The sequence below is a fragment of the Simochromis diagramma genome, unplaced genomic scaffold (genome assembly GCF_900408965.1).
Source record: "Simochromis diagramma unplaced genomic scaffold, fSimDia1.1 OVJJ01000402.1, whole genome shotgun sequence".
NCBI lineage: Eukaryota > Metazoa > Chordata > Actinopteri > Cichliformes > Cichlidae > Simochromis > Simochromis diagramma.
In genome coordinates, this window is record NW_024386972.1 from 3,565,106 (window position 1) to 3,579,387 (window position 14,282).

The 14,282-nt window shown below is 41.9% G+C and overlaps 1 protein-coding gene across 3 annotated transcripts in view; it reads right to left on the bottom strand.

The window, feature by feature from the left end:
• Positions 1-14,282, bottom strand: part of LOC120738130 (zinc finger MIZ domain-containing protein 1-like) — a 109,659-nt gene that overhangs the window by 26,997 nt on the left and 68,380 nt on the right. For all 3 annotated transcript variants that reach the window (XM_040039204.1, XM_040039206.1, XM_040039205.1), the window contains 3 exons: positions 12,138-12,257; positions 6,612-6,725; positions 3,088-3,193 (listed from right to left, as the gene is read on the bottom strand). In XM_040039204.1, coding sequence (XP_039895138.1) covers positions 3,088-3,193; positions 6,612-6,725; positions 12,138-12,206 — 289 coding nt within the window. In that variant the 5' untranslated portion in view covers positions 12,207-12,257. The remainder of the gene's footprint in view (positions 1-3,087; positions 3,194-6,611; positions 6,726-12,137; positions 12,258-14,282) is intronic.

The window sequence follows — 14,282 nt, forward strand, 5'->3', positions numbered from 1 at the left end:
CTACAGTGTTACCCACGTGGCCACATTTCCTTGTCTTTAGCAAACAAACCCAACACCCCTCCTACACTGTCTCCTGCTTGTTTATGCTTGAACAGATTAAAAAAACTGGGAAACCACCTTTTGATTTTAAACACGATGAAACAAAAGCAAAAATTGCTTGGATATTTTTTTCTATATCTAGCTGACACTAATAACTAAAACCAGCAATGTCTACTGATCGTACTTGAAAAACAGCCTGGCAAAAAGGTGTAAAAATGAGTGTAACAAGCCCAACTAATTATCTGCTGAATAGCTAGTTCACCAGGCGTTTGTTACATGAGAGAATGAAAGGCTTCAGGGGCTGAAAAACTTCAGCTGGAACCTCCTTTCACTCTTTAGAGCTGAGGAATTCCCAAAGTTTGCTGAAGCGCAAACGATTGGGAATGTGCCACTCTGTCTCTCTTGCAGGAAAAATCGTCATTAAGCATTTTGCAGAGGCTCTCGAACCGGAATGAACCGCCGGTGACGCTGATGAAACAGGCCTAACGGGGCTTGTAATGTACCCTGTGGATGGAGAAGGGGAGAGGTGAGGCCCTGATGAGTTTTTGCAGACTGAGCAAGTGATGTCTTTGCTTTGAAGTCCTCAGAGCTCCACGTGCATCGCTTTGCCCTGCAGTAAGACAGTCCGAGTAATCACAGATTAATAGAGCAGGCTAATCCCATTGACAAAGAGGTCACTACTAGCAGACAGACGCCCCTCCCCCAGATCTGTTCCAACACTGTGGGCCACAAAGGGAAAAGAACTACAACCGGACAACCCCCCTGAGTCCATCCATTACAGAGATCAACTCGCAAAAATCACACTGCATGATGGGTTTTCCAATTCCAGTCTGCTGGATAGTTTTACAATATCTAACAAACATCGTCTAAACTTCTTATACAGCTACATTTTGAAATCAATAGGATATTATAGCTAAGTTTTGCTCAGGTGTCATGAAGATAAAGGTCTATTTCTTTAGCGCTTTGCCTTCCTAAGCTCTTTTTTTTCCTAAGATGGAAAAAAAAGAACAAACTAATGCCTTAAATTGTTGGAGGCATTTCATGATTAATCAATTTGTCAAAGCTACAACCTATTTCAGCTGTAAGCTGACTGTGAACATTGATTTCCTACTGCTGAAATCAGCTCAGCCTCCCCTTCCGCTCAATTTTCGAACATGTTCAGGAGAGGAATTTTAGATGACATAACAGAAATGTAATAGCTTGACCGCGCCGTGCGTCAGAGCCAAGACAAGTTAGGTCTGGTTAAAATGGGATGCCAAATCTGATTTACTTATTAGCACTCATCCGCTGACCTGATGTTTTCTGAGGCAAACAGCCCAGCTCGTAACCACCAAAAATCGTGTTTTTCGCCCACTTTTAACGGAGACATTTCAGAGCAGATTACAAAATGCATGATGAGACTGAGCAGGCCAGCAGTTACAGGATATTCCTTGAAAGCTCTCGGGGCTTGGTGTAGACAGGTTGTTTTGTATATATATTAAAAAAAAACAGTGCAGAGAATTTATAAAGCACCCTCAGTACAAAATGAACATTCACCTCCAGGGACACAATTCTGCAAAAACACAGGAGACTATATTCATTTCAGCTCTTCCTCATATCCTCTCAACACATAAAATCTTTTCAGATTTGTTCTCAGCTGTTCAAGGCTTCCCAAAGTCTCCTCTGCATACACTAACTTGTCTGTCTTTGGTCTTGTATGGCTGACCCTCCTGTTGCCATTCTGGCCCCCGTCATGTGACTTACTCCCTTCGTTTGTCGCTCAGCAACACCGCTGCAGGATGTCGGGGAGCAGGTCCTCCCTGGGGCCCCGTGGGAGTGTCTTTTAAGAGCTATCTCCCCTGGCTGCCAGAGAGGGTATTCTCTCCACTTTAACACCCTCCTTGACTCAGGCCTCCTCTCTAAAGGACCTGGGAGCTTTGCAGGAGAATGCCTCTGCATTGGTTTCCACTGCTCTCTCTACCTCTCTGCAGGCCTCTCCTCTGGAAATATTCATGCATTTACAGGTACATAATTGTCCATGAAATGTACTTTGGGATGCTGCCTAGACTCGAGAACTTGCCGCTTTCCAAATGACTACTGTTGCAGGAAATTATTCAGACAGAGAATCAATTGGCAATTTTATCTAAGCCCATAAAGTAGGCCCTGAGATTTGATTTAGCATTAAGTAGAATTAGAACATTTGGCGATGTGAGTTAACTGCAGGCAGGGAAGGATTCCCCACCCATGCCGACATAATAGTGACATTGCATGATTTGAAGCCTCTTATAATAGAAAAAAGGCAAACATGAGTGAAAATTCAAACAATATGTGCCTCTGACTTTCATGTCCTGGCACACTTAAGAGGGCTCAGTGTAGCGGCCGAGCACACAGAAGCAAATGCACGACCCAGCTTTCCCCGTAACCCAAGACAGGTGGAAACCACAAATCACAAACTGTAAAACAGCACAAAAATATTTCTGTTATCTCCTCTGAGCTGCTGACAGCCTATGCGTCTTCATTCTCATTGTGCTTCAGCATGCTTTTGCCAGCTCGATAACAACATTTAGCAGTCTGCATCTGCTCCAATAATCCATCACAGGACCGAGATGATAGAGGCGTATGAAAACAGGAACTCGTCATCACTGATACAGTAGTTCTTGTCGCATGTGACAAATGGAATATTCTGCTGTACGCACTTTATCTAAAACCCCAGAAAAGGTAACAAATTGAGTTGTAGTTCCCAATGTTGTGAACAAGTTCAAAGAAAACAGGTCAAGTAGATATTAAAGGGTAATTTTCAGTTGAACCTGGACTAAAGCTATGAAGGGATTTTCTTGGATTGCTCTTTATATTGAATATTGAACTGTTGGTCTTGTTTAATCTTAAAAGTCATAAATAGTCAAGAGTTAAAGGAATGAATTTAAAAAGATCAGTGCCCATACATCTGTGAGGGGATCTAGTCTAGAAGCAATAAGTGGAGGAAAAGCGGCAAAGAATGCAGAAATAAACTTGAGCGGGCCAGCATGGCCAGATGGCCTGAGACGGCGGTTGAGAAAACTCCGGTCTTACCTGCTGATTTTGGAGTGAACTTGTCCCTGTTGGCAGCGCACACAGCCAGGAGCCGATAGCCCAGGTCCAAGTCAAAACCCTGCTGCGCTGCTACGCGGCTAACCACCTGAAAACAACAACAGCATGCAGCACAGAGTCAGTATGGCCTGAGGTATGTTTTCTCTGAAGAAAAAGCTGAACGACACCAAGTCTAAACCTCTTTTATTTCTCAGAAAACTTCACTTTCTAAGCATTATGATAGCTTACACCTACATATAGGTCAACAGAAGAGAGCAGAGGTCAGCACACAGTGCTGAATAGGGACATTACTGCAGAAAGGTGTTTCTGCAGGCTGTTTCATTATATTTCCAGCTCACAAACAACATTTTAAGAGCAGATTTTGGGAAATTTGCATAAACTCAATATTTCCCTTTGTCTCTAGCAGGGAGTTCCTAAAAAGGCCAGCTGAATAACAGTGGGGGCAACTATGAGAAATTTCCTCACTTGTTCCAAGCCCACACAAACATTCTAATGTGCTTATTTTCCAAACAGAAAATGTTTACATTTTTGATTTACCATCTGCAGCGCCATTTGCTTTGACATCCACATACAGAGAGAGCATCACGGCCTCATGCACACGCCTCCTTTTACTCACTCCAGTGCAGCAGCTGATGGCAACAAGCTTTGTTTTCATGATAAATATTGCAGATCGCCATCATAATCTGCTCAGTTCTTTCGCTCCTTCTCCTAAAATTTCCACAATTGAATCTTGAAAATCCTGCAAACTAATGACAGACACTCGCAAAGCTGTACGACTGCATCCGTATCTACTCAATACAGATCTGTGCTGGGTAGTTAAATCCACCACATGACGACTTTTCCCACAATCTGACTGTTAAAGGACAACCTCATTACAAGTTTATCAGTTCCATATGAGTAAGTGGACAGCAAGATGAGGAAAAAAATACTGCCTCCAGTCCAGAGATGCCCACTGAGAGGAAACATTAAGGGGAAGCATCAACATGCCACAGGAGGCCGTGTAAATCACCCTTACATCCCACATGTTGCTTTGATTTGCTGTCATCATTATCAGCTCAAAAAGAGCCACTCAAATCGTTTAGACCTTTAGGACATACTAAGGTCTGTGTGGACCAACGGGCCCCACTAGATTCCCCTCGCTGCCTGTCTTTTCATAGCAGCGATCCCGCTGTCACACGCCAAACTTCAGTACAAGCCCTGAGGTAGCACTGCTGCTGGGACCGTATCATTATCTTCTGTAAGTATAGTCTGGACGTGACACCAAAACAGATTATGTATATCTGGCCTTTATTTATGGGAATCCCCCATTAAGAAGAAGAAATATAGAGTACAGGCTGCCTAATTAGAATCTAAACTTGCGAGGGACATTTAAATGGTATTTTTAGTGTAAGAAGTTACAGTTCTAATTTCAGGACTTTAATTGTACACAGTCAGAGGAGTTGTGGTGAACTGTCTACCATAAGGCAATCATCTAAGCAGGCACTGCAAGGCTTGAAAGCAGGGAATTGCTACTCAGCTGTACATTTTTCTGTAGTTTCAAGCTCGATAAAATGAATCTTTTTGTTAAATTTGCTTGTTTTTTCCCCTCTTAAATATTTTGGAGATTAATCAACTTGAAACAAGCTTAAAAAATCAATACTGCGTTATACATGAATGCTATATATTGTCATTAAAAATACGATTTTAGAGTTATAACATGATAGCTTAATTGATTTGGGTTTTTTTTTTTTTCAAGAAAAAGCAATTCAACATCCAACAGTCATAATTAAACATAAAAAGCCTTATTAACTCTTACATTGAGATGAATTAAAAGACTAGTTTTGAGTACCCATCTCCTGTTTTGAATACTGTATTACCTTATTAAGTCGTTTATTTTTTTTTTAAAAGTCCTGTAATTTCCTGGGTTGTTTTTTCTCACTGGTACAGCAGCAAATTTCTACAAATGTTATCACCAGTGTTTAAGTGCAAGCATGCAGGCAAAACTGTAAAGTGTTTACCATTAAAGTCTGTGACCAGGTAATTTCACAATCACATCAGATTCTCTGTGCTTCCTCCCAGTGTGGTTCACACCAAGGTTTACACAACCTATAAACTAAAAGGAAAGGCTTTGAGATTTTCACGGCGGGAAACAAATTGAAGTGGCGAAATGGAGGAGAAGGCACCTGCTGCTGCACATTAAAGCAGGAACACAATCGCTTGAATGGAAGGACGTGTCACAGTAGTTTCGCTGAGGTCCACAAGCACAAACCTCTCGGGCTTCTTCACCTGCTGCAGCCGAGCTCGCTTGATGGGGATACAAATTACACCTAACAGGTGTGTCTGTTATGTAATGCTGGAGGCAGCATGTTAAAGCACAGTCAGGCCCACTGTGACAGGTGATTGACACACCCACTGTCTATTCACTGTTCTTTTGGCTGTTCTTTCTCTTGGTACTTGATTAGCTAAATATGGAGTCAGTGCATCAGCTCTGAGCATTAAAGGTTTTTGTAATAGTCAATGGTGAATGTTGGTTAAAACGTGGCATGGACAGCTATAATTATACTGGTTTTAATGGTGGCAAAATGTGATAAAAACAAAAACTTTCAAGTGAAATTTCACATAGCACAAATCTGCCTACGCATTTGCCTCATATGGTTCATATATATATGTATATATAGCGTTAGCTCTGGTAGTTGTTCCTCACACATCTAAGCTAGCATAGATAAGTGCCGCATATTACAAAGTAAACAGGCTGTGTAAGCAGTGTGTTAAGTTTATCTTTCAAATTCTATATGTAATGCAAAACAAAACAAAAACAAATAAACACCACATATAGCTAAATGGACAATTTTTCAAGAGAAATTAGTCTACTATGTCAGTTTACCATTATCATATAGAGCTACACTTGCTAACTGGCTAAGGGTCATAGCAATAAACGACTATGTAGTTGTTCAAAAAATTAATTGCTAACTTCCAATTCAAGATTAAGCTATTATTCCCAGTGGAGCATTTTATTAAGTGAACATTAAACTCACTAGTATAAACGATATTCAGTCAGGGTTAAGAACTTAGCTCTTGACATATTGGCTGTGTCTGATTAAATTTAGTTGAAAATATACAAACCCTGACTACTTTGGGCTAAATGTTTTCTCCAGAAGCCTTAATTTCAGATGTCATAGGACAGTAATTATTCAATCAATCAAAAATCCATAGGCATTTGGTAAAGACACAGAAGACTGAGAAGATTGAGAGCTGATTGCTTTGTGGTTTGAGAATGTTTTTGACCTTGTGGATTTTATATCAAAGGCTGGAACTAAAGCAACAGAAAGGTGGCTAAATGGGAGCAGTTTCTACAAGGTTAAACACATTTTACATTTTCAGTGACCTCACGGATGATCACCAGGCTAAACACGAGTATTCTTGCATCCCTGAGGAGGTTATGGAAAGAGTGCAGCAGTTGTTCAAGCGGCTCATTCTTGAAACTCTGAACATGAGATTATGGAAGGTGCTCACGACTGGTGACTTACCGTTAGGCATCCCATCAGGCTTTGCTCGAAGGGGCGCTGGAAGGCTCTGGGGTCACCACACCAGTCCAGCAGCTCTGTGGCTGCTGTTTGGAAATTTGCTGGATTTTGTAGGTGCTATGCAGAAGAGGAGAAAGATGGAAATCAATGTGATTCCAGTAATATTCCAATACTTTAAGAAAATGGGACAGATAACAGGTAACTGCTGTAAGTAATAAGCATTAAACAAAACAATAAAACAAATAAGATGTTATGCTTGAAATAGAAGCATGACAATAAAAAATTGTAATTAATTTGTCCTGTCCTCTATGTTCATTTAGTCATTAATAAAATGTATTATCTTATTAGAATTCAATAAAAGCATTTGCTCGTCTAAAATGTGTGCAGTTACATGTTTTCCCACCTGCTCTGAAAAAAAAAAATCTAACCAGCTCTTAATATTTAACTTTTAATTATGAGCTCTCGGAGTTGAGCAAATGAGAACAGCATTTTTATGACCAAATGTTCTGAAATTTTGCTTATGATGCTTTGGATTAATTATTTTAAATGGGTTAAAATATTACCGCTCTAGGCTGATAGTATGTCCCAGTTCCACTCAGCTACTATCTCAGGTTTCTGTTGCAATAAATCTTCCTTGTATGGCTGCATGAATCCACGAGGAAGCCCTTATTTCAGTAGCCAACCCTTGGCTGTTCTCTGACTTTATCTGACAACAAACTCCTTGACCTACGGACACCCTTTTATGGCATTCGTTCCCCTCCTGCAGCCAGCACTAACCTGTATTGTCTGTATTGCTGTAGAGCAGCACAGAAAACTGAAAAAGGACCTCTCTGGGTCTCTGTATCAACCTTACTGTTGGTCATTTCTCCTCTAAAAGCTTTCGAACCACAATACAAATCACTTTATACATAGCAGAGCAGATGCACCACCACCACCACTCTGCTGTAATCTGTTGCCTTTGGAAAGATTATGCACACAAGCTTTTGTAGTGCACTTGTACAAAACAGGAACAAATGGACTCCCACTCCATGGCATCAAAGGTAAATAGAGCGGTTTGTCAGCTTAAAGTGAATGGCTGCCTTCCTAATACGTCGGCGTGCTTTGATTTCACTGTCAGAGAGAGAAGAAGAAGAGGAAGTGACAGGGGTACAGTCACTGCTGTGCAGTGCTTTTTTCTTGCTTGCTCTTTAGGGGGCAGCAGAGGTTAGGATTTGATAAGGCTGCTTTCATATCAATTTACAAAGCTGGTGTTTGACAAGCAGTGGATGAAACCAGTCTTGTTTATTTCATACTCTGTCCAAGACCGTTCCCCACTCTTGTGATATGTCTTTGTTGGGGGAGACTAAAAGGAGATGTGGTGGGGTAGCAGAGCATTCAAATTCTACTGGTGGATAAAAAGTCTCCTGGAGAAGCACACACATCCCCAGATGCTAAATTTAGATGAGTCTGGAAGCTAGACAACACACGCAATCAGTGCACCAAGGATGGAAAAAGGGAGAAAAGGGGGAGGGAGGGAGAATATGTAGAGGGAAGAAAAAAAAAATACACACCACCACTTGGGCTTGAAGTGATTACTGTTCTTTGCACTCAGAACAATTGGTCCCACCAGTGTGGCTGTCACACGGAGAGCTTGGCACTACCACGCCACAGATGTTCCCCTTTCTCTGGCCAAAACCCACCAATCAAACCTAAACTAGTGGCCAAGAGACCCTCTCACACTCTCCTATCCCCGTCCCCTGGGTAAGAATGATCCTCCAACACGTACACTCTTGTTAATGCTCGGTTCAGTTCAAGGGAAACAAAGAGAGACGGCACTTGCAGAGTCCTGAGAACATAGCTTTTTTCTTCTGACACAACTGGATCTGGATATAACTTCATTTATGTATCAGAAGTGATCGGGCAAAGACTCTTTCCATTCAGAATCACAGTTCTTAGTTTGCTGCTGTTGTTGCTCTACATTCATCGACACCCCCAGAGCACTGAAAACACGTTAATGGAGACAATTAACACTGGAAAGAACACAGCGGCAGACAGAAACAGCTGCACAAGCAGTGTAGGAGCGGTGCAAAGAGGACAGTCCTCCAGTTTGTCTTGAAATATCGCCGCTAAGAATGTGAGGAAGTGTTCCTGCGGCGAGAGGATGGTTCATAGTTTCTGGCGAACCCCTGTATGTATCAGCGAAAGGAGAGTCTGACAGAAAACTGGCTTCCCCACCGTGAGAGGAAAATACTGTCTCTGAAATAGATACCAACATTATCAGGCAAGCCATCTTCCCCAAAGTGCTCGCAATGGTGCAGTTCTGAGATGCAGGAGGAAAACAAACAGGCTCTGAGAAAAAACGTGTTGGGGGAAAAATCAGATAACTGTTTTTATAAATCACTTTTTAAGCATACTTGTCTGTTTGGAGGTTAAACAGGCGAACATTTGTTTTTCTGTATCACTTTCGAATAAATACAGATATATATATTTATATTCTAGGGTTATATTGTACCAACATCTCAAGCATTTTGTCTTTGTAACCACAAGACCCGAAACAGGCAAATTCTCACATCTGGAAGCTGTTTTCTTAAATTCTCCTTAATAAATAATAACCAAAACAAATATTCAGTCTTGCTGAGCAAATTTCTGTCTGCCAACCTATTAATTAGTCCCTTATCTTTCCCATTAACTGCATAACCTGAAACCAAAACAAAGTCACTCATTTTAAAGTCAGATTTAGCGCAATGTGGCAAAAAAAAGAACGAAAGAAACAAAAAAATCCCCCAAGTGTTTGGTCGAGTTTGTTTAAAAATCATATTATTGCAATTTTACAACAAGACAGTAATTTAAAAATTACCACAGTAATGATTTTCTGATTTAACTTTCAACCCGTGATTCAATCAGGTTGACGGATTCCAATTTCCTCCACTTTATCATCGCGCTCAGCAGTAATTTATCATTTGAGCAACAAAATCAATTTGTTCCCCTGTCCGCTGCACTGGCTGGGAGTACTCAGAGAGACATGTCACATCTCCCAGAAAACAACAACACAATGGAGGAGGCTTCATTTATATTCCTGCTCCAAGTCGGTACTGCCTTCGAGATGCCAAATTTCAGCATGTGCACACTTTCAATTAAAGCAAACAGCTGGATTGGTTTACAATATTTCCTTAATTATTTTAATAGCTTGGATATTGGACAATGGGGAGCAGGGGGAGAAGATAGTGAGTTAATTGTTCTGATCTCCCCTGATGATCATCTTTGTGTGCGGGGAGGAGAATAGACGGTTGGCTGAATGGGCTCGCTGCTAGTCTAATTGGCAGGACATAAATGGTATTTATTATGCGGGCCTTCCAAACCCTGATTGTCTGCGGCACAAAGCTGCCTCTATTAGCAGGGTGCTGGCTCTTACTGGTTGGTTTGAAATGACCCAGCGCTTAACCATTTATTAGTTGGACTGAAGGCCTCCTTGTACGCCATGGATCTCTCTAATTGGCATGTTTACCCATGTGCTGCTTTCCTGGGTGCTAACATTGGGATGTATTTGTTTAAATTTTTGACTTGAGGGGTCAATACATTTAACCCCACAGCATTTGGGATTGTGTAAACTACTCTCAGACAAACACAGGTTCCCTTTCAAGTTCTGTCAACTTCCTTTACAGACCAATTCACCTGCTATTAGTAATACAGCGCTTTAATAGAATCAATTTTCTCTCCTCTTACAAGTAAAGGAGGGGAAATTGAATTATTTAATAGCCTGCTGTGAAGAAGGTAACCAGACTGAAGACAGAGAGTGTTTACCTCTCCTTTTCTCTGCACCTTATTACTTAAGAACAAAAGGCTTGTTTCTACACATAGAGAAGCTTTGCTCTTTTTACTCCCCAAATGCTTGCCTTGTCTCTCTATCCGCCTCACCTTGCCTTATTTTTGGATAGCTGGGATAAAGCAGTTTACCACGTCCACATTTGCATTTAAGTGCAAGCCCTCATACATTGTCCCCCGGAAGGCTTTCTGATGCACTTTTCAAGGAGGTGGACTTCGGCAGCACAGAGCCCAGAAACAAAATGGACCAGCAGTTAAGAGAAGAGATCAAAGGAAGATCCCTGTAGCCTGGGGTTACACAAGTATGCCTGCCTAATTCTGCCGAAGATTTGTCCTGCAGTAAATGGTGCTGAGAGGAGAACAAAAGGACACGCTGGGAGTCAGCAGCGGTGGAGGCAGAAAGCAGGGCGATGACGGGGGGAGGGAGGGGAGCCTCTGCTCTTTGACCCCAGTCGGTAACCTGAGTCACACCAGAGTCCCGATAATAGGAGCTGAACAGATTAGTCACTTAACTGTGGCCAAACAGGAAGATAGAGAGGCAGTCTCACCGTGGATGTGACTCACTACATGTGTGTACTTGGAAAGGTGAACAGGGCTGGTGAGGGTTTTTTTTCCCTGCTTGTGTTTTTCCACCGGTAGCAGCAAAAAGTCCAGTACCTTACTAACTTACTGAACATGCTTTAGCCTGAAGGCTTTAAATGAACTATAAAACTTCATAATCAGTGTTAATAAATGGCAAATTAAAAAAGCTACTTTACTGTTAACAGACCACAACATGATAATCAGGAGGTTTACTTATTGGCTAATAATTCTTTTGTAAACCATTTATGTAATTCATCTGTAAAACCGCAGCTAATGTTTATAATATAGCGTGCAGTGTGTTTATAAAGTTTTCACAGATGTGTATAACACTTGTTTTTAAAAGCATATAAACAGATGTGCTGTAAATCACATGAATGTGAACCTGGAGGCTGCTGCTTGTGTGCTGTTTCACCCACCATAGACTTTCATATTCACTAGCAGTTTTTTGGGTCTACGGAGTAAAAATGTTGGATTCCAATGCACCCCTTCCCTTTATTAACCCACATTTAAAAAGACAGAAAAAAAGGGGCCCTGTCACAAAATCAAGGAATAGGTCACAGTATTGCACAGATGTGTATGTCTCTGACACACCAGACTGAATAAGAAGCTCTCAAACTGCAGGGGCATGGCACCGCTGTGATTTTTTTTTAGTAAACAAACAAGAGTTTGCTGATGCTATTGTGTTGATCTTTATTTTGCTCACATTCAACTTGGATCCTTTTTTTACTGTTAGCAGTCAGTAAAAATTGTGTGTGTGTGAGTGCAGGGTGAGATTTTCATTAGTGCGACAATTAAGAGTTTTACAACCGCTGGACTAAATGGTTGTAATCGAGGCCCTGGTAATGAGAACTGAGTCATTTACAAAACGACTGGATGATTTACTAACCATTAACAAATATAGCACAAGCACACATATGCGTAAATGAAGTTACAGCCTACAGTATATAATTTAAAATCTGTCATTTTATATTTAAGAAAATAACAAATACATTAATAATGATGCTTAATTATTGGAAAAAGTTATTAAATATCAACTTGTGATGATGCTAATCGCTGTCGTTGTCATCATCACAGTTTATTTATTTCGTTTTTTAATTGAAATATAATATTAATGCCTGAGAGCCAAAACCTTCAACACCTCCTCACCTGTTTGATACACTGCAGACGGTCATTGGTCTGCTGTATGTGTCTGTCCATCGACGGAATCGAGTTCATGTTGATTGTCCCTCTTTGGCCTCTACCTGCCAGCCATTAAACTGGAGACTTCTGTAACACAAACACAGACAAATGTTAAGGCTCACCTCTTCCAAGTGAAGCTGCCAATTCCATCACCACCAGGATATTGCTGTTATAGTGTGTTTGTGTGTGTGTGTGTGTGCTGGGTGCTGTGAGCTGAGCAGGGAGATATTGATTTGGCAGGTGACAAGCACCTCAGAGAGCCCAAAGGATGACATTCCTCTCAGCTCCTGTGACACCCTTAACAAGCTCTGGCGGTTGCCCCGAACGGTGCCATACACCTTTGGAAATGACACACTGGACGTAGACAGGATGTCTGACTGTGTTTAAAGCACCTTGGGGTGAAAATGAACAGAGGTAGAGGGACACACACACACACACACACACTGAGTCGTAGCACCTCAGTCTGTCAGCATTACCTCAGAAAACTGCACGAAACCCTTCCATCCTGGCCTGTGAGAACATTAACTTGGCATGTGGTTCTCTGTTTACATTACTTAGCCATTATGTAATCTTTGGTTAACAATTATCTGTACCCTGGGCCCAGACTTGCTCTACATTTTACTCCCCTTTCTCCTCCCTTCTCGCTCCAGCTACATAAGAGTTCCTCTAACAAAACCCCTTACAGCGCACTATTGATTTTGGAGTAGCAGCTTATAGAAAACCTTCTTCTTTTAGCAGAGAGAATAATATTTTATGGAAGGCAAACAATGAGGCTGTGAGCTGACATGCTACATACTATTATCACAAGTTAAAAAGTATCACCGGCTACATTAAAGGTTATCAATTTCGCCTCTAGGGGGTTTGATTTAATGTTGCATTCAGTGTCAAATAAATATTACACAAGGCTGTCGGCCATAACTCGTAGTGACCTGCAGCTTGAAGTGGAAGGTTTAGTGAATTAATAAGCGCGTTTATGGGTGGTGAAAAGTGTAACCTCCATCTTCTCCTCCGCCTCACTCCCCCTTTATCTCATCCTGTCTCAATCTTTCCTTCTCGCTACTGCAGGGGCATCTCGTCCTGCGGTGCATCATCTCTCACTCAAACGCTCTTTCAGACCCCTCCCTCTCCACGCCATCCTTCTCCATTACCATCACACAGTGAGAAATTTCGCCGTACAAAGTACCTGAGAGATGAGGGAGCGAGGGGAGGAAAAAAAAAAAGGAGAGCGGGAGAGAGAGGAGGCAGCATGCTGCACCATACTGATAATGCTCACTTAGGGGTCTCTAGCTGGATTTAACGGCAGGGCCAGTAATCTACTCCACTAGACAGCTAAAGAGCTTTTATGCTACCTATTGGAGCTGCTCATGCCTGTACTTGAGAGGAGAGAAGGGCACACTAGTGCATTCCTCTCCATAAATTAGAAAGCTCATAAAGAGGGGGGGGAGATGTCCGAGTATTTTTTCCACTCCTCTTTGCAGATGGAAAGTGTTTTGTTTGTTGACATGTCTGATGTCTCACAGACTTACTGAATCCTCAGTTGAAACATTTGAAGTGGGCGTGGCTGAGTTCTGATAATGATTTGAGGAATTTAGCATAAAAAAACGATTGGGCATGGGTTTAAGTGGCTTTCAGGTATCTACAGCTTAATCAAATAACGTTCACATTTTATAACATGTGGTCACGGATACTCCTGTCAAACAACAGCTTCCTTAGAGACACATGTTTTATACATCCATCAGGTGTTTGCTGCTATAATACTCCCCCCAGTCACCTCCTTCTGCCAGCTGATAGTGAGCTGATCCTTGGCAAGGGTGTCCCCAGACCACTGTGCTCCTCAGCCACCAGCAGGTGTCTCCCTGGCCCTTCAAAGGCCTGGCTTGTGGCACAAAGAAGGCGGAGCAGTGTTGCTTTAAGCCTTTACAAGCTCTACAAATCCTCAGCTGCTGCTTCCTAACAGGGCCCACTCAGCCCGGCACTGCCTGTCTGACCTTGTGGTTATTGATGAGCGAGTCGACCTGCTCCCTCCGACTCTCTCTCTTTCTCTTCCCTCCTGCCCTTCCCCTTGCTCTCGCTCTCTCACTCGAGCTCTCCCCCTGTCATCTCTCTTACCTC